Source organism: Narcine bancroftii, chromosome 6, assembly GCF_036971445.1.
Source record: "Narcine bancroftii isolate sNarBan1 chromosome 6, sNarBan1.hap1, whole genome shotgun sequence".
Lineage (NCBI taxonomy): Eukaryota > Metazoa > Chordata > Chondrichthyes > Torpediniformes > Narcinidae > Narcine > Narcine bancroftii.
Window position 1 is genome coordinate 17090510 of NC_091474.1, and position 23770 is coordinate 17114279.

A 23770-nucleotide genomic window follows, 5' to 3' on the forward strand; every position below is an offset into this window, starting at 1 on the left:
CTGCTCCGTGTGCCTGCACATTCTTCCAAAGGGGATGCCAACAATACACTCATGATCAGGACCAACTGATTTGTGAGATGCCTTGGAATAGGATCCAGCAAACATTTGAAGTCAGAGCAAGACAATCATCAAGTGATCATCTTATAACCCCTTCCTGCTGCTGTGTGAGATTAAGAGATGTTAGTTGGTGTACTCCATTCCAAAATGGCACTGTTAATGACAGGTCAGCGCACGTCTCAAATGCCATGTACTAATTTGCTGATGGCACCACGTTTGTTGGCAGAATCACAGATGGCAATGAGGAAGCATACAGGAGGAGATAGATTGAATGGGGCACTCAATGTTAGCAAAACCAAGGACCAGGTTGTGGACTTCAGGAATGGGAAATCAGGACAACGTGAACCAGTCCTGATCGAGGGGTCAGTAGTGGAAAATGTTAAGAAATTCAAGTTCCTGGATGTCATCATCTCTGAGAATCTGTCCTGGGACCTCCATGTCAATACAATCATGAAGGCTCACCAATGGCGAGGAGTTTCAAGAGATTTGGTATGTCACCAAAGATTTGCAAATTTCTATAGAAATCTGTGGAGAGCATTCTGACTGATTGCATCACACTCTGTTATGGAGGTGCCAATGCACAGGGCAAGAACATCAGTCTCCACTCCATCAACGATATCTTAAGAAAGCAGCCTCTATCCTCGACCACCCAGGTCATGCCCTCTTCGCACTGCTACCATTGGGAAAGAGGTACAGGATCCTGAAGAGAAACACCCAGTGACACCAGGACAGGTTCATCCCCTCCACCATCAGATTTCTGAATGGGCAATGAACCACATATACTACCTCACTTTCTCTCATTTTTTCACTCATTTATTCATTTTAAATGGACTTTTATCAGAATATTTGCCCTATGACGCTGCTTCCAAACAACATGTGACAAGTTTGTGACAATAAATTGTGATTCTGACACTACCATCACTGATAACACATCCATCACAATTGCCATCTCAAATGTGTGCAACCAAGGCAGATGTCATTTTAAAGGGCATTTCTACTATCTTGAGAATAACAATGCCTAAAACATATTTCTAAGTCTTTCAGGAAATATTATATCTTTATGAAATTTAGTTTTTGTGCAACTAACCATTTGACAAGGTGAAGGAAAATTTTCACTGGAGATAAAAATCTACAAACTAGCAACTGTGTTCATGGGGTATATATGGATTGTTTGCTTGCAAGTATTTATAGCTACATTGCTTGTTCTCAGTTATCGTGGTCATGAGAACATATTTCCCTGGAGTCACCTTCAGTCGACATTTACTTACATTGAATATATGCAGAAAGGGTGAGGCAGACATTAAACTATGAGATTGTGCATACCTTTTATTTTGCTGTTAATTAATTACAATATGACTGCCACTGGAGACAGTGATATCAGCAGAGAATTCTTTAAAAGTGCTTGTTCAACAAGACCTTTATTTACCTTTAATTCAAAACAACATACCATTTTGTTACTCAACATTTAATTAGGATTGCACGAAGTTTTTCAGGGTGGAGTTAGAATTGCAAAATGAAGATAAGAGATTGCAAAGAGGCAATGGGCCTGTTCCGAAAAGTAAGCGTTTCTTCTTTCATTCATTGTGTGACATTGTAAAGAGCCAAAAGTATTCTTTTGATTTTCAATGAGCTCATTGAAACAAAGCCTGGTAAATTTTAACATTGGATCTGATCTGATGGCAAAATGGCACTCTGGAGGCAAGCAAAGTTAAGATCTTCCTACGTTTGCAATAAATTTAAATTTAGACATTCAGCACAGTAACAGGCCATTTCAGCCCAAAATCCCGTGCTGTCCAATTACACCCAATTAACCTACAACCCCCAGTACATTTCGAACAGTGGGAGAAAACCGGAGCACCTGGGTAAACCCACGCAGACACAGGATTCGAACCCAAGTCCCAATCACTGGTGCTGTAACAGCGTTGCGCTAACCGCAATGCCAACTATGCCACTGTGCAGATCTGATTTTGATACAAAAGGTCCCAATTCACTCAGGATCAGGGCAAGAAAACATAAAGAGTGAAATTTGTTTTATGATCATTAGCATTGATTGTCTTATATTGTAAGGGCTGCAGTTGTCTTCCATAAGTTTCACGCAATTGTTGTTAAAATAAGCATGTGAAGCCAATACAGATATTAACAATGTATAACAAAGGAAGAGAGTAGTGGAATAGATCAATTAAATTCTCAAGTTTGTTCTTACTTTCAGTGAGATTAAAATAATTCCAAAACACTAAACAATCACCAAAAATTATTTAAGGAGTTTTAATATCCCCGAAATATTCCCAAACTTTACCAGTTTTGTTCTGAGGAAATGTAGCAGTTAGAATGCACACAGAAAGAAGCACAAATGTTTTAAATTGTCAAGTTATTGGTGCTTTGGTAATGTGGGTTATGGAATAATTTATGTGGGAAAGACAAAGGGAGGAAGTTGGTGTTCCACAAATCCTGCCGTGGGATTGTTTTTTTTCTCCACTCAGTTGGGTGCTGGATATTCAGTTTAACAGAACTTCTAGCACAGCACTCAGTCAATATTATTTTGAAGGACAGGCTACATTTTCCTTTCTCCTAGCAGGGAAACAGGAAAACATTTGCACTGTCACTGGGAGAAGAAGCCAAAATGATACTTCTATAAATGGAGCATTATTCACAGCAATGTCTGAAGCTGGGATCTGGAGATGGGACACCAAACTAAAGCAATATTTCCTGTAGGAAAGAATATGAAGCTCTGCTGCATTCCTGAATGTATATAGACTTCAGTTCGGCATTAAACACAATCATACCTCAGTACCTGATAGGGAGGTTGAGCCTGCTGGGTCTAAAAAAGTCCCTCATCAATTGGATTCTTGACTTCCTGTCAGGGAAACCTCAGGCAGTTGGGATCAGAAACAGCACCTCTAAGACCATCACACTGAGTATGGGGGGCCCCCAGGGCTGCGTGCTTAGTCCACTGCTGTTCATTCTGCTGACTCTTGAGTGCAGCAAAACACAGCTCAAACCATACGCTGAAGGGTGGGCCTTATTAGTAGGAATGGTAAGTCAGCGTTCAGTGATGATGTGCAGTCGCTAATGGACTGGTGTAGAGCCAGCAACCTATATCTGAATGTTAATAAAACAAAAGAGATGGTTATCGACTTCAGGAGGGCCCTGGGAGAATCACTCTCTGCTGACCATTGATGGCTCTACATTTGAGGTTGTTAGAAGTATCAAGTTCCTTGGTGTGCACTTGGCGGAGAATCTCACCTGGTCCCTTAACACCAGCCCTATGGCCATGAAAGCCCAGCAGCGCCTCTACTTTCTGCGAAGGTTGCATTCTACATTCTACAGAGGATGCATTGAGAGCATTCTGAGCAATTGCATCACCGACTGGTTTGGAGGATGCACCACCTCAGACCGTAAGGCCCTGCAGAGGATAGTGAAGTCAGCGGAAAATATCATTGGTGGTTCTCTTCCTACCATGAAGGACAACTACAACACACGATGTATGTGGAAAGCAATAAAAATTGTGAAGGACTCCACACACCCCTCATGTAAACTTTTCTCCCTTCTGCTATCTGGCAAGAGGTACAATAGCACTCGGGCCCTTACATCCAGATTGGGCAAAAGTTTTTTTTTACCCAAGCCATTAGGCTCCTGAATTCCCAGAATATATGTGGATATTTTACCATGGACTTTTTTTTTTTACTGTATGTGTCTTAATATTCTAACTTCTATTTATGTAAATCTGCTCTGTGGTCCTGGAGAAATACTATCTTGACTTTACTGGGCAATGCATGCTATGAACAATAAATAAAGATGATGACTTGACTTGACTATTGGATAGCTGAGCATTCCAGAGATAGTGTGGGGTTGCTAAAGATATTATTCAATGGTAGTGCAAGATCGAGACCAAATCACCTATTCCTAACAGTTACTTCACCTCCACCAATACCAGCAATTTACTTCATTCTCCCAAAACTAGATCCAAATTTGCAAACAGTTGGTAATAGTTGAACTTTCATTTAGATCATCAGTCTAATTCTCTTTATTATAGGTCATAATGCTACCAAGAAAATGGACTTCAATTAATATTCTATAGCAGCCAAATTTTCCCTAACCAAGGATGGGGATTAAATTATTGTGAAAATAGAGTTCCCTTCTGTTCTAGTTATGAAATTTGATTATCCATTGATAATAGTTTTGACAAACAGGAGCATTTACCTTGCATGCCCCAGATTTCTAATGACAAAGCCTTACTAGACATGAGAGAGTATGAGTAAACAAAATTTTTCATCAGCGAGTACAAAAGATGATAATTATTAACTTGAAAGATAAGACATCCACAGTTTTTTTTTCAACCAGTCACCTCTTTAACCCCTCTCCCCATCCCCTACATTATCTCCATATATGATTCTATGGTGTCTTTTTGCTCCAGGAATCAAGTATATTATTGTCTCTCTATTCTTCTCTTGTTTCTCATCTATATAATGGATATCACAATTGCACAAAAGACTATTGGAATGAAAGATATTGTCTCATAGAGTTAGTAAATCAGAGTAAAGAGAATAATGCTTCAGTTTTACATAGCTAAATTCAGACCACACTTACAGTATAGCATCCTAATTCGATTTGTCCTCTGATATATCTGGAATGGATTTCAGTGGGTTTCAATGCATCCTGTGCCTCAAAGATTGGGGCTGGGTCTATTATTGTTTGTCGTCTATATCAATGATCTAGAAGATAATGTGATAAAATGGATCATCAAGTTTACAGATGACACAAAGATTGAAGGTGTAGTGGACAGCGAGGAAGACTTTCAAAGCTTGCAGGGGGATCTGGAACAGCTGGAAAAAATGAGCTACAAAATGGCGGATAGAATTTAAAGCAGACAAGTGTAAGGTGCTGCATTTCGAAAGGACAAACCAAAGTAAAGGGTAGGGCACCGAGGTGCACAGTTGCATATTTCCCTAAAAGTGGCATCACAAATAGAAACAGTGATAAAGAGAGCTTTTAGGACATTGGCCTTCATAAATCCATGTATTGAGTGTAGTAGTTGAGATGTTATGGTAAAGTTGTATAAGACATTGGTGAGGCCAAACTTGGAGTATTGTGAGCAGTTTTAGTCATGTAACTATAGGAAAGATATCAATAAATTTGAAAGAGTGCAGAGAAGGTTTATTAGGTCGCTGCAGGACTTCAGGAACTGAGTTATAGGGAAAGGTTAAACAGGTTAGGACTTTATTCCCTGGAGCGTAGAGAAATGAGTGGAGATTTGATAGAGGTATATAAAATTATGATGAGTACAGACAGAATAAATGCAAGTTGGCTTTTTTCCACTGAGCTTAGTTGAGATACAAACCAGGGGACATTAGTTCAGGGTGAAACGGTAAAGGTTTAGGGGGAACGTTAGGGGGAATTTCTTCATGCAGAGAGTGGGAGCATGGAGCAACCTGCCAGATGAAGTGGTGAATGCGGGCTCAATTTTAACACTGAAGAAAAATTTGGATGGGTAGATACATGGGAGGGGAATAAAGGGATATGGAATGGGTACAGGTCAGTGGGTCTAAACAGTTTGCATGTTATTTAATAGTTCAGCCTAGACTAGAAGGGCCAAAGGGCCTTTCTTCTGTGCTGTAATGTTCCATGTTCAATATTCGATGTCATGGTTCTATGGGTTCGGAACTGGAACTTAGACATTTCTGATCCAAAGGCAAAAGGCTGCCAACAAAGCCAGAGCATAAATTGAAGTTGTGTTCAGAATGAATCACTGCTCCACTTACATTTCTAAGAAGTTATGTCTCTCATCATACTAGACTGGTTATCAATGGAGGTCGCAAAAATAAAAGAAACTAAGAGTAGTTTAGAACATACCAAGAAAATTCTTCATCCATTCCCTCAATTAATTATTTTATTCCAGGCCAGATGATCTCCATTCTGTTTTTAAAAATTTAAGTTGAATATATATATATAAAATATAAGTTCTACCAAGTTATATCAAATTTCATATTTGACTATCATACCAAATGCAATATATATTAAATATAAATGGAAATATGTTTTCTCCTGGAAGTGTCACTGTATAATGTAGCACCTGCTCTGCTTAATCAGAAGGTTTCACTGCGTCTCTCAACTTGCAGCATTTGTTGATATTGTTGAATTTATGATTTCTACCACTCACATCCATGGCTGTCTCAAACGTACGATCAAGAGATTTCAGTATTTCAATCATGATTATGTCGTTGGGCAATAGGTGATACAAATACCTCTGGGAATATCACTTGATTTTCATCCTCAAGCATTCTCACCCACAAAAATTAAAGTGGATAAGACTGGCAACAATTGATGGGATCAAATTGATATTTGCATCTGAGTTGACGAGTCAATGTGTGCATTCTAATCGTCTTCTTCCTTCCTTTTACTCATGTAATTTACTGTCAGTATTCAAGCCATTGGAAAGCACACCCTTAGTGTTTGCATGTAATCATTTTTTTTATTTATAGCTTCATACAAGAGAGGAAGAAGACTTAAAAAATATAAAGTGACTCACCCGGCGCACACACATTCTTCACAATGTGCACCAAAAACCACTGAAAACAGAGCTTTGGCTCTTCCAGAGTTGGTTTCAGGAGGGTAAGTAAGCAATGATAATTTTACTAAATTGGTACCTCATCAGAGATATTCATAAAGTCTTAAGTTTTGCCATAGAAGTTCAAGTTCAAGTTTGTTATTACAACTAGACAAAATTGTGTTTCTTCGGTCCTCTGTGAAATAACATGCAAACACACACACACACACATATAGAGATATATATATATATATATATATATATATATATATATTCTTCTTTGGCTTGGCTGCGCAGATGAAGATTTATGGAAGGGTATGTCCACGTCTGCTGCAGGCTCGTTGGTGACTGACAAGTCCGATGCGGGACAGGCAGGCACGGTTACAGCGGTTGCAAGGGAAAATTGGTGGGTTGGGGTTGGGTTTTTCCTCCTTTGTCTTTTGTCAGTGAGGTGGGCTCTGCGGTCTTCTTCAAAGGAGGTTGCTGCCCGCCAAACTGTGAGGCGCCAAGATGCACGGTTGGAGGCGAGATCAGCCCACTGGCGGTGGTCAATGTGGCAGGCACCAAGAGATTTCTTTAAGCAGTCCTTGTACCTCTTCTTTGGTTCACCTCTGTCTCGGTGGCCAGTGGAGAGCTCGCCATAGAACACGATCTTGGGAAGCCGATGGTCCTCCATTCTGGAGACGTGACCCACCCAGCGCAGTTGGGTCTTCAGCAGCATGGATTCGATGCTTGCAGACTCTGCCAGCTCGAGTACTTCGATGTTGGTGATGAAGTCATTCCAGTGAATGAATGAAGTCATTCCAATATAGCACACAAGCGATATATATGCAGTACATATTTTAAAATATATCAATATTGCTAAATAAATAGTCTCAGAGGAGTTGAATGAGCAATTCAGCAGTACAGGTAGTCTTCAAATTACAATCTGCGTGAGTTATTTCCACCCGCACATAAGACTGATTTTTTTTAATACTGTATATATGCTGAGATTCTTCATTAAAGGTTCATTTGTTGAAACTTTTTTTGGAAAAATTGCTTTAATGCCTCATTAAGACATGCAAATCCAACTTACGACCAATTTGAGTTATGACCAATTCTTCGGTCCCAATTACGGTTGTAAATTGAGGATACCTGTAATTCAGCCTTCTCACTGCCTGTGGGAAGAAGCTGTTTTTCACCCTGATGGTTCTGGCTCTGATACTCCTGTATCTCTTTCCTGATGGGAGTAGCTGGAAGATGCTGTGTGTGAGGTGGTAAGGGTCCTTAATGATTTTGTGAGCCCTATTCAGACAACAATCCTGATGGATCATGTCAATTGAGGGGGTGGAGATAGAGATTGCCCCAGTTCTCCTCTCTGCCACTCTTATGGACCTGTGGATTGACCTGTGATCCAATGCTCCACAACAACCATTCCACTCTGTGATGCAGTCAGCCAGGATTAAGTTGACAGGATGGTGGCCTGTAATCTTGCTTACTTCAGTCATCTCAGGAAGTGCAGTTGCTGTTGCTCCTTCCTGACAAGTGAGGAAATGTTGTGTGTCCAGGATAGGTCACTACTTAAGTGGACTCCAAGGAACTTGGTGCTCTTCACTCTCTGTCACCACTTTAAAATAAGAAACCATACAACTTTCAGCTAGCTTTTGGACTGTTGTATTTGGTGTTTTCAGCACAGCAAAGAGAGGAAAACTGGTCATGAGAAATACAACCCAACCCCTTTGAGTTGTACTCCAACCTTGACTAGAACGAGAAATTAAACTCCAAATTTCCATCACTTTTTAACACTGAGATTAAAGAGAAATTTCAAACCTTCTCTGCCTCCCCACCCTGTTTCCTAATCAACATTTTCACAGAAGAACCAGTCAATGGAGCAGAACTGCTGGGTGAGTCATGAGCAGAAGGGGAAGTGGGAATTGGCAAAGGAGGAATTTATAGTCCCAGATGGTGTTTTTGTCAATTGTGCCTGATAGTTCAGGATATAAAAAGGGGCCATGACTTGACTGCTTGGGTGACATGGCCCTCTTCAGTGGGCAGGAGATAAAATAGTTGGTCAAACATTGGGTAGCCAGCTGTTTGATATCTTGGAGACTGACAAATTTTGGATGATCTCTATAACAAAATGGAAGGAGACAAATGCTACTAGATCCACTTGGGAACCTTGCTGATCCCAGAAAGCTCCGAGTTTTAGTTTTATTTAATCACTTTGAGTATCTGGGTATTGCTGGCAAGACCAATATTTATTGCCAAACCCCAAATGCACTTGAGAAAATAGTGGTGAGCTGCCTTCTTGAACCCTTGAAATAGATCTGGCGAAAGTGTTCCCATGGTGCTACAGGAGAGAGAGTTCTAGGATTTGGACCCAACAATAAGGGAACAGCAATATATTCCCAAATCATCATGAGATGTAACTTTGTGAGTATTCTGAAGGTAGTGGTGTTCCTGAATGGGGGCTGAGCATCTGTGTGTTCTTAGCACTGCACTAATCCATGCAAATGATTAGGATTTCAGTATGTTTTGCATCTTGTAAATTGTTATGAGACATTGGGGTGTCAGAGAGGAATGACTCACCTCAGCACACCCTGCCTCTGCCCTGTTTCTGGAACAACAATATTTATTTAGATTAGCCATTTTCAACCTTTATTTGCCAATGGTCCCCTTAGGATTCTGCTCACGTTTATGGGCCTCTTTCCCTATGAAGCAGTGAAGTTTAGGTTTCTTCCATACTTCTCTCTTACCCACTACATAAAAAATGTGCTGTGACACCCCCCCCCCCACCAACAACGTTCTACAGGAGCACAATAGAGAGTGTCCTGGCTGGCTGCATCATAGGGTGGTATCGTAGCTGCAAATCATCAGATTAGAGGTCAGTGTGGAGGGTGATTAAAATGCTGAGATCACTGGATCTCCCTTCCCTCTACCGATGACATTTCCAGGGAGTAGTGCTTAAAGAGGGCTCAGAGAATCATCGAGGATCCTTACCATCACTGTATCTTTGAGACACTACCTTTAAGGAAGAAGTACAGGATCATAAAAATCAGGACTACCAGGCTGCGAAACAACTTCTTCCTGCAGATGGTGAGACTGTTGAACAATTATAGAAACCCATATGTGTGTGTGTGTGTGTGTGTGTGTGTGTGTGTGTGTGTGTGTGTGTGTGTGTGTGTGTATTTTGTATATGTCGTTTGTTTGTAGGGTGTATCGTGTATCTGTGTGCATGAACTATGGTGCACTATGGTCCAGAGGTATGCTGTTTCATCAGGTCCATTAACAATGGCGTGAAGCAAGGCTGTGTTCTCGCACCAACCCTCTTTTCAATCTTCTTCAGCATGATGCTGAACCAAGCCATGAAAGACCCCAACAATGAAGACGCTGTTTACATCCGGTACCGCACGGATGGCAGTCTCTTCAATCTGAGGCGCCTGCAAGCTCACACCAAGACACAAGAGAAACTTGTCCGTGAACTACTCTTTGCAGATGATGCCACTTTAGTTGCCCATTCAGAGCCAGCTCTTCAGCGCTTGACGTCCTGCTTTGCGGAAACTGCCAAAATGTTTGGCCTGGAAGTCAGCCTGAAGAAAACTCAGGTCCTCCATCAGCCAGCTCCCCACCATGACTACCAGCCCCCCCACATCTCCATCGGGCACACAAAACTCAAAACAGTCAACCAGTTTACCTATCTCGGCTGCACCATTTCATCAGATGCAAGGATCGACAATGAGATAGACAACAGACTCGCCAAGGCAAATAGCGCCTTTGGAAGACTACACAAAAGAGTCTGGAAAAACAACCAACTGAAAAACCTCACAAAGATAAGCGTATACAGAGCCGTTGTCATACCCACACTCCTGTTCGGCTCCAAATCATGGGTCCTCTACCGGCACCACCTACGGCTCCTAGAACGCTTCCACCAGCGTTGTCTCCGCTCCATCCTCAACATCCATTGGAGCGCTTACACCCCTAACGTCGAAGTACTCGAGATGGCAGAGGTCGACAGCATCGAGTCCACGCTGCTGAAGATCCAGCTGCGCTGGATGGGTCACGTCTCCAGAATGGAGGACCATCGCCTTCCCAAGATCGTGTTATATGGCGAGCTCTCCACTGGCCACCGTGACAGAGGTGCACCAAAGAAAAGGTACAAGGACTGCCAAAATAAATCTCTTGGTGCCTGCCACATTGACCACCGCCAGTGGGCTGATATCGCCTCAAACCATGCATCTTGGCGCCTCACAGTTTGGCGGGCAGCAACCTCCTTTGAAGAAGACCGCAGAGCCCACCTCACTGACAAAAGGCAAAGGAGGAAAAACCCAACACCCAACACTAACCAACCAATTTTCCCCTGCAGCCGCTGCAACCGTGTCTGCCTGTCCCGCATCGGACTTGTCAGCCACCAACGAGCCTGCAGCTGACGTGGACTTTTTACCCCCTCCATAAATCTTCGTCCGCGAAGCCAAGCCAAAGAAGAAAGAAGAAGAATGTGCAATCAGACGACAATAAATTTGAACTTGAACATCATTGATGTTTTGAACTGGGATAATATTTGTAATCATAAACTCATTCAAAATTAGGTTCTTTGTAGATATTGGAACATCAGCATTACCCAAGTAAGAACAGAATGATGTGCAAGTCTCACATAATGCCTTGTTTCTGCATGCACCATTGGCAGGAAGTCTATCAGTGATAAAAATGCAAATGTAATACTGGTTGCGTCACAATAGATGGTGCTATTGGATATAAAGGTACATATAAGTATACATACTCAGACAGGGTTGTGCAGCAATCATGAGGCAAAGAAAGTCCAATTCATTTTGTTGTTATTTGAGGGGAACAAAGTAATTAAAAATGGTGCTTTGGTAAGATCTAGTAACAGCCAGTCCAGGAGCGAGAAGGACAATTTAAAAAATGTATAGCTCCACTCTGTCAATCAAAAGGCATTCACATTCCAAGATAGAATGGGAGGAAGAATTAGAAATGGAAATTGAGGAGAAACTGTGTGAAGAGGCAATTGAGAGAATTTGCTCTACTACCTCCTGTGCTTGGTTGGGACATTCAGTTTGGTGTGATGGCTCCCTTTGCTACCTAAGTCGTATGTTTTATCAGTGCCCCAAAATACAGAGGTTCTGGAGTAGAGTCTTTAGTTCAATACCTAAAATATTCAAAGTTAATTTGCAATCCTGCCTGTTGACTGCAATATCTGAAATCACTGACAATTCCCTAAATTCTCTACCAAAGACGTGATAGCATTTACATCTCCATTAGCCAAGCATCTAGTCTTGTTATATTGGAAATCTGAAAGGGTCCATCTATTTACACAATGGATTAAGGACATTAGTTTCTTTATTAAACTGGAGAAAATTAAATACACATTAAGAGGGTCCACTGGAATTTTTTTCATACATGCCAACCCTTTATGCATTATTTTTCTGAATTATGAGCGCTTATGGAGTAAATGTCTTACTGTGCAATGTATGCACAATCACTGAAGGCGAGCATGCAGGTACAGCAGGCAGTTAAAAAGGCAAATGGTATGTTGGCCTTCATATCAAGAGGGTTTGAGTATAGGAATAAGGATACCTTACTGCAGGTGTACAGAGCCTTGGTGAAACCCCACCTGGAGTATTGTGTGCAGTTTTGGTCGCTTTATCTGAGGAAGGATGTTCTTGCAATGGAGGGAGTGCAAAGGTGATTCACCAGGCTGATACCTGGAATGGCAGGAATAACTTATGAGGAAAGATTGTGCAATTTGGGATTGTACTCACTGGAGTTTAGAAGATTGAGAGGGGATCTCATAGAGACATATAAAATTCTGGCAGGACTGGAGAGAATGGATGCAGATGGGATGTTTCCAATGGTGGGGGAGTCCAGAACCCGGAACCATGGTTGGAGGATAATAGGCTACCTATTATAGAAACCCATATGTGTGTGTGTGTGTGTGTGTGTGTGTGTGTGTGTGTGTGTGTGTGTGTGTGTGTGTGTGTGTGTGTGTGTGTGTGTGTGTGTGTATTAGAACCGAGATGAGGAGGAATTTCTTTACCTAGAGGGTAGTGAATCTGTGGAATTCATTGCCACAGAGACCAGTAAAGGCAGGTTCATTGAATATATTTAAGAGAGAATTAGATATATTTCTTCAGCATAAGGGAATTAGGGGTTTCGGAGAGAAGGCGGGGACACAGGGTACTGAACTTTAAGATCAGCCATGATCTCATTGAATGGTAGAGCAGGCTCGAAGGGCCGAATGACCTACTCCTGCTCCTATCTTCTATGTTTCTATGTTTCTATGCACTAGTATGATCGGTAATATATCAATGAAACTATCAGCAAAAGTACCAAGGTAGGGGCTCTGGGTGTGCATCTGAGGCTGTATGTGAATATCTATGTATATAAGTGTGTTGGCTTTTCTGTTAAAAAAAAGAGGGGGCACAACGTACATCTGTATAATGTGAACAAAGTTGTTTTCATGCTCAATGAATATTTTGAAAGCATTGTGTTTTATTGTGAACAATATCCACCTTTGTGGCACATTGAAATAAGTCATTGCAAGAGTGATTGGAGAAGCTCCTCAGCAGAAGAGATTCCTGCTACCAATCACTGCCCCCTACAGGAAATGACCTGTAGAAGACATTTGGAGAAGGAACATTTGATGCCACCATGCATCCAAAACACACAGGGCCTGTCTAAGCAGTGGAAGGAGAAGTCTACCCATCCTTTGTTCACCCACCACATTCTCATCTATGGAAGTCTCTGTGCTCGCACAATTGCTTGACTAGCCCTCTCAGAACCTGAAGCATAAGTCAGTCATCTTCAATCACTCAGGAGTCTATCTTGATGAAAAGAAGGAAAAAAAACTAAATAGAAAAGAATGCAAAGGAAATGTTTTGATGCTACTAATTATTTCTTAGAAAGGAAGAGTTTGTAGCAGCAACTGAAAGAACACACAACCAGACAGGTTGAGCTTAGTGAGCAGAACTGCTTTAGTGCAGGCTGCTGGGCTGGACTTACACTCCCAGCCCGGACCTGGCTGAGAACCGCGCTGGGGGGCGCTGACATCACCCGGGCATCATGTGGTCCCCCAGCGCAGGCTTCTGAGCCCTGTGCTGAGAAGGGGGAAACCCCGAAGGCACCATTTTGGCCAGCTGCCCCACCGCGTGGATTACAAGTGGGGCCGGTTCGTCTGCCTAGTGGTGTGCTGCTACACAGCACCCCCCCCCCCACCCCAGAACCGGCGCCAATATCCTTTTTATCTGGGCGGCCTCGCTTCTTGTGCTGTTCGGTGGGGTCGAGGTGAGCTGGCTTCAGCCTGTCCATAGTAAACAGTGCCCGCCTGCCATTGATGTCCAGCATGAACGTAGACCCTGGACGCTGGACAACCTTGTACCGCCCCTCGTAAAGTCTTTGCAGAGGTGCTGCGGGTGGGCCCCACCGAATAAAAATGTACTCTGCGGAAAGCAGCTTGCTGGGGACGTGAGATGGGCTTGTGCCGTGTCTGGACGGCGGTGGGGGTGCAAAGGAGTCCAAGTGGGCCCAGAGGTGGGGAAGCAGCTCGTGCGACGACTGCTGGGGGTTGTAAGGCGCATTGATAAACTCACCAGGAAGTGCCAGCGGTGCGGCATAGACCAGCTCAGCTGATGACACCTGCAGATCCTCCTTGGACGTGGAGCAGATGCCCAGGAGCACCCAAGGCAGTTCGTCCACCCAGTCAGGACCGGTGAGGCAGGCCATAAGTGCCGACTTAAGGTGGCAGTGCAGACGACCAGCCTGTTGGCCTGCGAGTGATAGGCCATGGTGCAGTGTAGCTCGATCCCCAACCTGTTGGTGAGCTGTGCCCAGAGCACAGAGATGAACTGGACGCCTCAATTGCTGGTGAGGTGATTCAGAATGCCGAACCGGGTGACCCAACCGTGCAACAGCGCTCGGGAGCAGGAGTCCATGGAGGCGTTTGGCATCGGGATCGCCTCGGGCCAATGAGTGGTGCGGTCCACCACCGTGAACAGGTAACGGTTGCCCCGGGAAACAGGTAAGGGCCCGACTATGGCCACGTGAATGTTGCTGAACCATTCCCGGACGTGCTTGAACTCCTGCACGGGTGCCCTGGTGTGCCTGTGTACCTTGGGCATTTAGCAATGGATGAATGCTCTGGCCCAGCCCGCGATCTGCTTCTGCAGCCCGTGCCAGATGAACCGCTCTGCCACCATCCGGACTGTGGACCTGATGGACAGGTGCGAAAGGTCGTGGATGTGATGGAAGACTTGCCTACGCCACTGCTGGTGAACCACTGGCCGTGGGGTGACCATGGAGACATCACACAGGACGGTGCTTCCGCCGCTCGGAGTCGGGAAGTCTCAGAACCGCAGGCCCATGATGGCAGTCCTGAAGGCTCGCATCTCCTCATCGGAGTTCTGGTCCCAGGCAAGCTGGTCGAAGTCGAGCCGGGCATCAGCGCGCAGATGGCCGGTTGCGAGAGTGCATCGGCAAACACATTGTCCTTCCCCGCCTTGTGCTGAATGTCGGTCGTAAACTCCGACACAAAGGAGAGGTGACGCTGCTGGCGGGCTGACCAGGGGTCCTTCATCATTGCGAGTGCCTGGGTGAGGGGTTTGTGGTCAGGGAAGATGGTAAAAGTCCTCCCCTCCAAGAAATAACAGAAATGCTGCACCGCCAGGTACATGCCCAGTAACTCACAGTCAAAAGCGCTATACTTGCACTCTGGTGGGCGGAGAAACTGGCTGAAGAATGCCAGCGGCATCCATTGTCCGTTCACCTGCTGCCCCTGGACGGCGCCGACAGCTGTGGCAAAGGCATCGACAGAAAGTGCCATATGCAGGTCGGTGTGCTGGTGGGCGAGCATGGTAGCCTTCATGAGGGCATCCTTGGTGGCCTTAAATGCACTGCAGGCCTCTGGGGTCCAGGTGAGCAATTTGTGCTTGGCTGCGATGAAGGCGAATAGTGGCTGCATGATTCGTGCAGCTCCCAGGATGAATTGGTTGTAGAAGTTGACCATACCCGTGAACTCCAGCAGCCCCTTGAGATTGTCCAGACGTGGGAACTCCTTGATAGCAGCGACCTTCTTAGCAGCGGGCGTAGCTCCCTCAGCCATGATGGTATGGGCCAGGAACTGCATGGACTCTTTCCCAAACTGGCACTTGGCTGGGTTGATGGTGAGGCCGAAGTCGGCCAGCCAGGAGAAGAGGGTGCGCAGGTGAGCCTTGTGTTGCGCCCGATCCCTACTGGCAACGAGGATGTCATCTAAGTAAATGAAGACAAAATCCAGGTCCCTGCCCACTGAATTCATGAGGCACTGGAAGGTCTGAGCGGCGTTCTTGAGCCCGAAAGGCATGCGAAGGAATTCGAACAACCTGAAGGGGGTGATGATGGCCGTTTTAGGTATGTCCTCAGGGTGCACCGGGATTTGGTGATACCCGCGCATCAGGTCAACCTTGGAGAAAACCCTCGCACCATGCAGATTGGCTGTAAAGTCCTGGATGTGAGGGATGGGGTAACGGTCAGGAACTGTCGCCTCATTGAGTCATCGATAGTCTCCACAGGGGCGCCAGCCACCGGAGGCTTTCGGGACCAGGTGGAGCAGTGAAGCCCACGGGCTGTCAGACTGCCGAATGATCCCCCAGCTCCAACAGATGCGAAAACTCCTCCTTCGTCACCTGGAGCTTGTCAGGCGGGAGCCGGTGTGCCTTGGCGTGAACCGGTGGGCCCTGGGTGGGGATGTGGTGGAACACCCTATGGCGTGGCGAGGCAGTGGAGAACTGTGGCTTAAGGAGGACTGGAAACTCGTACAGGATTTGGTGGAACTCGTCTCTGGGTGTGCTGATCGTGGCCATCTGCGGCTGCTCTGTGCGAGAGACGTTGAAGCGAATGGCCTGGAAAGTACGGGCATGCACCAGGTGCCTACCCAGAATGTCCACCAGAAGCCCGTGGGCGAGGAGGAAGTTGGAACCCAGGATGGCAGTCGGAAGAGACGAGACGGTGAACCTCAACGAGAACTTTCGTCGGCTGATCTGGAAGTGGACTGTCTTGTCTCCATATGTCCGGATCCCTGTTGTGTTGTCCGCACGGAGGGGAGGTCCTCGAGGTCAGTTCCTGGACTCGATGGCCATGGCCGGGATGATGCTGATCTGGGCCCCAGTGTCGATGAGGAACCGCCAGCCGCTGACTGAGTCTCACTGGTAGAGGAGGCTGTGTCTTTGGCCAGCCCCTGCAGCCATTAATAGCAGCCGGCCTGCTCGTTTCCCTGGAATGAGCAGGGCTGATAACACTTCTGAACCTTGGCTCCCCCGCGCTGGTGGTAGAAGCAGAAGCCTGGAGCGGATACTGTGCCCCTGGTTATGCTCTTGGTGGCCCCTGCAGGGGCTGGATGCTCTACCGCAGTGCTAGGGGCGGGCTTGGCATGGTCATGCCCGTGTCTTGTGACCTACTGGACCACCGAGCCCTCCGGGAATCACTTGAGCCATAGCCCTTGGGCCTTCTGAGCGACCTTCCTCGGGTCGGTAAAGCTCTCTTGGGCCAGTAACGGCCGAATGTCCTCAGGCAGATGGTCAAGGAAAATGCGCTCAAAGAGTGGGCAGTTGGTGGGATCACCCGTGAGCATGAGCATCTCGTCCATCAGCTCCATCGGGGACCTTTCCGCCAGGGCATCGAGGTGCAGCATCCGAATGGCACGCTGGCGCCTGGATAGTCCGAGGGATCCGATGACCACTCGCTTGATGGTCTTGGGTGGGTGCTGAACGGGGTGCAGCACGTGTTTTGTGGTGGCCTGGTCCAGGGCGGCGACCACATGGTAGAATTTGGTCGTGTCAGATGAAATCTGGCAGAGGTCAAACTGAGCCTCCACGTGGCCGAACCAGGTCTCTGGCTCCTGAACCCAGAATTCAGGCAGCTTGACGGCTATAGCACTGATCCCAGGTTCGCTTATGATGGGTTTAAATACATTTGAATCAGTCGGGGTCACCAATTGTAGTGGCAGCTACACTGCTACTGAAAGAATACACAACCAGACGGGTTGAGCTCAGTGAGCAGAACTGATTTATTACAGGCTGCTGGGCTGGACTTACACTCCCAGCCCGGACCTGGCTGAGAACCGCGCTGGGTGGCGCTGATGTCACCCAGGCGTCACGTGGTCCCCCAGCGCGGGCTTCTGAGCCCTGTGCTGAGAAGAAGGGGAAACCCCCAACGGCGCCATTTTGACCGGCTGCCCCGCTGCGTGGATTACAAGCGGGGCTGGTTTGCCTGCCTAGTGGTGTACCGCCAGATGTTATCATTAAAATGACCAGCCCATTAACTACTGAAAGCTCCAGCCATTTAATACCCATTCTGATGCAGAATTTGAAGGAAAACAAAATCAAAGATAATATCACAGAACCTTTTCTCTTTTGCAAACATAAATGTGAAATAATGAACAAAACAAATTGAAAACATAATAAGATGCTCCATACACCATCAATAATACCAAAAAGCTGAACTTGGGCCATCCTCCTGCTATGGCCCGATCCCAGGACTTGCACTGAGGGAGGGACTTTGCTTAACTGCCTTTGTTAGGGGATTCCATGGGGTGGAATCACCGAGGGAAGATGGGCCAGCCATACCATATAACCATATAACCATTTACAGCACATATGAACCAAACATATACACAGTGCCAGTAACCAAGTAACAGAATACAGTGGTATTGCACCACATTCTCCCCCTCTTTTAAAAGAAAAGTCCTGGGTCGGAAAAGTCCAGTGTCCATCACGTTCAGCCGGTCTGATGGTCTTCTGTTCCTTGTGGAACGTCGTGGTGCTGGCTGTGGTGCAGCTGCCAGTTCCCGATCAGGTAGGAGTATGTTGGCAGTTGGGGGCAAGGGCGGGTTGGGTGGTGTAGGAGTCAGGGTGAGGTGGTGGGGATCGGCCATGGTAGTTGAAGCAGCTGGTGCCTGGGTTTGGGTAGGGTGCCCAGGTGCAGGTGGCTCAGTGGGTGTGGGAGTAGGTGCTGGTCAGTGGTGATCTCGGAGTCTCTGCACAGGCCAGGTCCCAGCCAGAAACTATGTCCTCATGTCCATCTGAGTACACCACATAGACATACTGGGGGTTGACATGGACGAGGTAGACCTTCTCGACCAGTGGGTCATTCTTGTGGCCCTGTACATGCCTCCTGAGCAGGACTGGGCTTGGGGATGTCAGCCAGGATAGTAGCGTTGTCTCCCAATGTTGATATCCTGGGGAAGGAAAACAGTCTTTCATGAGGCATGGCATTAGTGGTGGTATGCAGGAGGGATCTCTTCAGAGCCTTAAGGCTGTGAGGCTGAGGGAGTTCCATCAGGGGGTGCATACGGTCAGGGTCTGACCCAATGACACCGTGTTCCACAACGCAACCGAGAATGGCCAGGTGTGATGTACAGAACACACACTTTGGTTTGTTATAAGTGAGGTTGAGTGCCTTGGCCATCTGGAGGAATTTCTCCAGGTTTGTATCATGATCCCACATGTCAAGGGTGCAAATAGTAACATTATCCAAGTGGATTGCCCACAGTTCAGATGTTGTGGGTGGCTCACAGTGCGCCGATTGATCACGTGTGGAGGGGAGGTCAGGAGGTTTAAAAATTGGTGGTTGTGGACAGTGAGAGAAGGATGCGGCCCATCAACTTCCAAAGTGACGCTCCAGGATTACCGACGTGCAGAGCTGAGGCATGACTAAAAGTTTAAAATTGTCATAAGTAGTGCCCCGTACAGTTAGTGATACCATGCAGTAGCCCAGAGTCTCTGCCGACTGTGACCTAGATGCCACGGATATTTTGCAACTGGATGGATTCACCATGAGTAAACAGTCCCGATGCACAAAACTTTCCATGCTGTCGCTGTCGAACAGGCAGGTAATGGGCTCTGTTTATTTCGACTTCCAAAAACGAGTGAGTTGGTGAGGACTGTGCTGATCAAGTGTAATGGAAGCCAGTACCCTGTTGTAGTCACTGTCGGTATTGGACCAGAGAGATGGCACCTGCGGCCTGGGCTGGGAAGATGGCGGCTTCCATGGCATACACGCGGTGGTGCTGTTTGGGGATGAAAGTGAAGGTGGAAGTGTCGTCGGCCAAGATGACTGACCCCACTGTCTGCAAGCGGTGCTGCTGGGGAGAAGAGATCTGGACTCGCGTACTTTCGCATAGTGCCCTTTCTTCCCACACCCTGAGCACACTGCTTCTTTGGCCAGGCAGCGCTTCCAGGGGTGCTTCAATTGACCACAGTACTCGCACTTCGGGGCTCAGCAGCGGTGGTGGTGAAGTCGGGACACCCCTATGCTGTGGCGGAGTGGGACCCAAGTGTCTAAAGATGGCAATGCCCATGTTCCCCATGAGACGGCCACGTTGTCAGTACGGAAGGCTGCATCCAGAGTTTTGGCAACCTCAACTACTCTTTCCAAGGTTAGTTCATCGATTTCCAGTAGCCGCTGGCAGATAGTCTGAGCGGATGCCCACTATGCAGTTATCCCAGATGAGTTTGTCTGTGTAGACTTCTGCAGTCATGTCTTTACAGCTTCATGCATGCCCGAGTTCACGCAGGACCCAAATATACTCCTCAAGGGGCTCACCGGGACATTGCTTGCGCATGGTGAGGAGGTGCCTGGCATAGACTATGTTAGTCTTGGGGTTTACTCATGGCCTCTTCAATCCTCGTGCAGCCTCTAATGAAGATGTAGGCCCGATGGCTGAGCGTCAAACGCAGCAAGCATATTTTGTCATCATCGGTCCTCATGACTTGAGCGCAGGTGTACAAGAAGTCATCGAAGAAGATAAGCCAGAGCTCAAATTGGTCTGGGGCGTCGGGCATTTTAGGATCTACATCTAGTTTGTCCGACTTTAGCAGCTTGTCCATTGCAAAAAAAATTATGATATTGATACTCTATCAATAATACCAAAAGGCTGGAGTTGCTGGATGACAGGCTTTTAATACTCATACTGAGGGAGGGACTTACCTTAACTGCCTTTATTGGGGGATTCCAGGGGGTGGAGACACCAAGAGAAGGCAGGCCAGCCATACATATAAACCAAACATATGCACAGTGCCAGCAAACAAGTAACAGTATAAGTGGTCTATCACTACAATGTTATTGTGGAAAAGGGATTTTTTTAACCTTTGCCGTTGCTCTGAGCACTTTCCCACATTCCACCTCCAATCCCAATCTACTCACATTGGTCACCCACTACTGTGATGGCCACTTGTGGCACATTGGCTCCTTGTTTGGCAATTCCCTAAATTTAAATATATCATCCTTGCTTTCAGATACTTTTCAGGTAGCACCTGTACAAAGAAGAAGTGGTAATATTTCTGATCCCCTGTGTGTTACCAGTACTTCCCGCCTATATTTCAGATTGACAGCATTTGAGGTTTTTATTTTTTTAAGAGATACCTGCGTTCCTCCCATTCTAGTTTCTTGCGTACCTCAAATGGCACCAATGCCTTTTGCTACCAAAGCATAACTTCTGGAATTTCCTTTCTAAATATTAGTCTCTTTTGTCCAATAAAACATTTCATAAGCTACTTCAAAGTTTGAAAGAAAAACAATGTGATGTGTACTTCTTAACTGGTTTGGCAATAATTTGTAATTGAATAATGCTCATAAATTGTAAAATGTCACAAGATTTACAGTGGCCTTATCCGGGTAGATTTTGACAGTAAATCAACACAAATTGCTCCATAAAAGCTACCTATATGAGCAAGTTTTTGGTCAACTGCCAACAACTTGTTTTTATTCGCTTGGTATTCATCATTCAAGTTCTATCTGATAAGGGCCCTGAAAACATGTTGTGACATTTTATTTTGGTATAAAGTCACTATTTAAGTTAAAATTGTTGTTACGCTCCTTAAGAATTATATAACACTTTAGTTTTGTTTAAAATGTTTTTGAACTGTTTTGGGATTTTTTTTTAAGTTTTACAACGGTGTTGAGTTCAAATTCAGCTTCCACTCAATTTATACTTACTGCATGAAATTGTCCACAATAAACTTTTTAATTGAATGCATTCATATTCATTGAAATAATATTCACAAGGGCAAAATTGGTCATTTACTCTGTTGGATCTGCTGCTACAGGAGCTAAAACAATATTTTAGTTGCAAATTCATTGTGGAATATTCATACAAAATATATATTAATGTATGTGCAATATACAATATGCTCATATTACATTTCTCTAATAATATTAATCAAACAATTTTTAAACAGATCAGACTTTTGTCAAATACTGAAAGAAAATTTCACACAATAATACAATGATTACTTAATCCAATCAAGATGTGAGGATCTTCTGGGGAAATTCTTGTTTGCAACTGAGACAGAAGCAAAAGAGGATATTCATTCTTTCCCCAGAAAAATTCACCCAAAATAATCTAAACTTTTATAATATGCGACCAGTTAACTTTTTACAATTTGGTTAAAAAAAGTCTTTTCATTGTTCTTCACGGGAATAATAGGGCAACACAGTTTCAGCATATGCAATTAAGGTATTGGGGGTAAAGTGATATTTATAATTATGTATTCTTGATACATTTTGATAATTTTACAGGCAGAGAGCCTGCAGACATACGTATCAATATTCATTTGCTTTGCATGTTACCAGATCCTGTTATCATCTTGATAATTTTTTTTTCCCTTTGCAGTCAAAACTAAGAAGAAATTTTGTGTGAAAAATGGGAAGCGAAGGAGTTCCCCAGAGACCAGAGAGAAGGCATACTAGATTTTTTTTAACACTGCAGTTCCGTCGCATACCATTTTTTTTCTGACAACTGAGTCTTCAAGTGGATCGGCAGCACATTTAGAATTGAGAACTTGGACAGGAGCAAAAATTCTTTACGCTTTTCACCATCAGCTATGTTATATCTTGGCTAAATAGAAATGTTACACCAACAGAATCAAAAATACAATCGATGTGTCCTAATGCAGTTTACATTTCTTTTTACCTATCATCCATTTGTAACATTCAATTTCTTACTGAGTTGAAGAATGCCTCAATAACTGACAAAATGAATCACTTCCACCTTTGAAATCCATATTGACTATTCCGTGTCAAATGTCACACAAGTTTGGTGTTCATGGAGACATTTGCTACTCAATATCAACAAAATATCTTAAGCCTAATCTTATTACTGCTACATACCATATGTTCAGTAAAACCCCTGGCATGCAGAATTCATGCGACCAGCAGCTTCGAGCAACCATGCAAAAATAAATTGAGGAAAATAAATGTTAAACATTCAAATAGATAAGAATAGTAGGTAAAAAATATATGTATGTTTAAAATTGTAAAAGTAAATATTCTCTGAAGTAACCCATAAATCTTTAGTGAAGGTGGGAGCAAATATTCAGCCAGCTGGATGCCTTGACGGTGCTTTGCTCTTAGCAGCTGATTGAATAAAGTTGTGTGAAACAACAATGGCGTCGCCCAGGATGAAAAGCTGGTTGATGCCACTTGGCATTGGAGTGATTCTCTTAAAGTGTCTCCTTAACCCTGCTTAGTAAGAGTCACCCCGATCAGAAGCTTTATCTGTAAACTTGAGGGGATGGGGGGATAATTATCTATAATGTTATTTTTCAATTTTCAGGAACCTCCTGTTGATGGGGAAGAACGTGCAAATCCAGCAATGTTTTCAAAGAATGTGACTGAAAATAAAGAAAAATATATCAATATTTATATATTCATGCAAGTGAAGTTTGTTCAGTGTCAGTACGGTATAGTATTTTGTCTTTTAAACTGTTTATTCTTAATGCAAGTGTATTAGTTAAACATTGTAAAAGTCTCAAGCAACCAGAAAATACACTGATATCCGACATCTATCAATCTCCATAGATGCTGGATACCAGGGGTTTTACTGTATTGCCATTTTCCAACATTGGTAATTCTTGAGCAGCCAACAAGATGCTCAAGGGGCTCAATGGGTCAGGCAGCATCCATGGAGAGAAATGGTCAGTCAATGCTCAGGATCAGCAAGGGGGAGAGGAAGAAGATGTTTTTTTTCCTTCTTTTCATGCTTGCCATCTTTCCAAAAAGGTCCTAACCCAAAATGTGAATTGCCCATTCCTTCTTCACATATTCTGCCCAAGCTGCTGAGTCCCTCCAACTTCTTTTTGGTTGCTCAAGATTCCAACATCTGCTGTTTATTTTGTTTTGCTAATGACTCGAGTTTGAAGTTTA

The 23770-nt window shown here is 44.8% G+C and overlaps 1 protein-coding gene across 4 annotated transcripts in view; it reads left to right on the forward strand.

Moving 5' to 3' along the window:
* Window positions 1-23265, forward strand: part of rbbp8l (retinoblastoma binding protein 8-like) — a 71045-nt gene extending 47780 nt beyond the window's left edge. For all 4 annotated transcript variants that reach the window (XM_069884117.1, XM_069884119.1, XM_069884118.1 and 1 more), the window contains 2 exons: window positions 6537-6666; window positions 22239-23265. In XM_069884117.1, coding sequence (XP_069740218.1) covers window positions 6537-6666; window positions 22239-22248 — 140 coding nt within the window. In that variant the 3' untranslated portion in view covers window positions 22249-23265. The remainder of the gene's footprint in view (window positions 1-6536; window positions 6667-22238) is intronic.
* The last annotated feature ends 505 nt before the right edge of the window (window positions 23266-23770 follow it).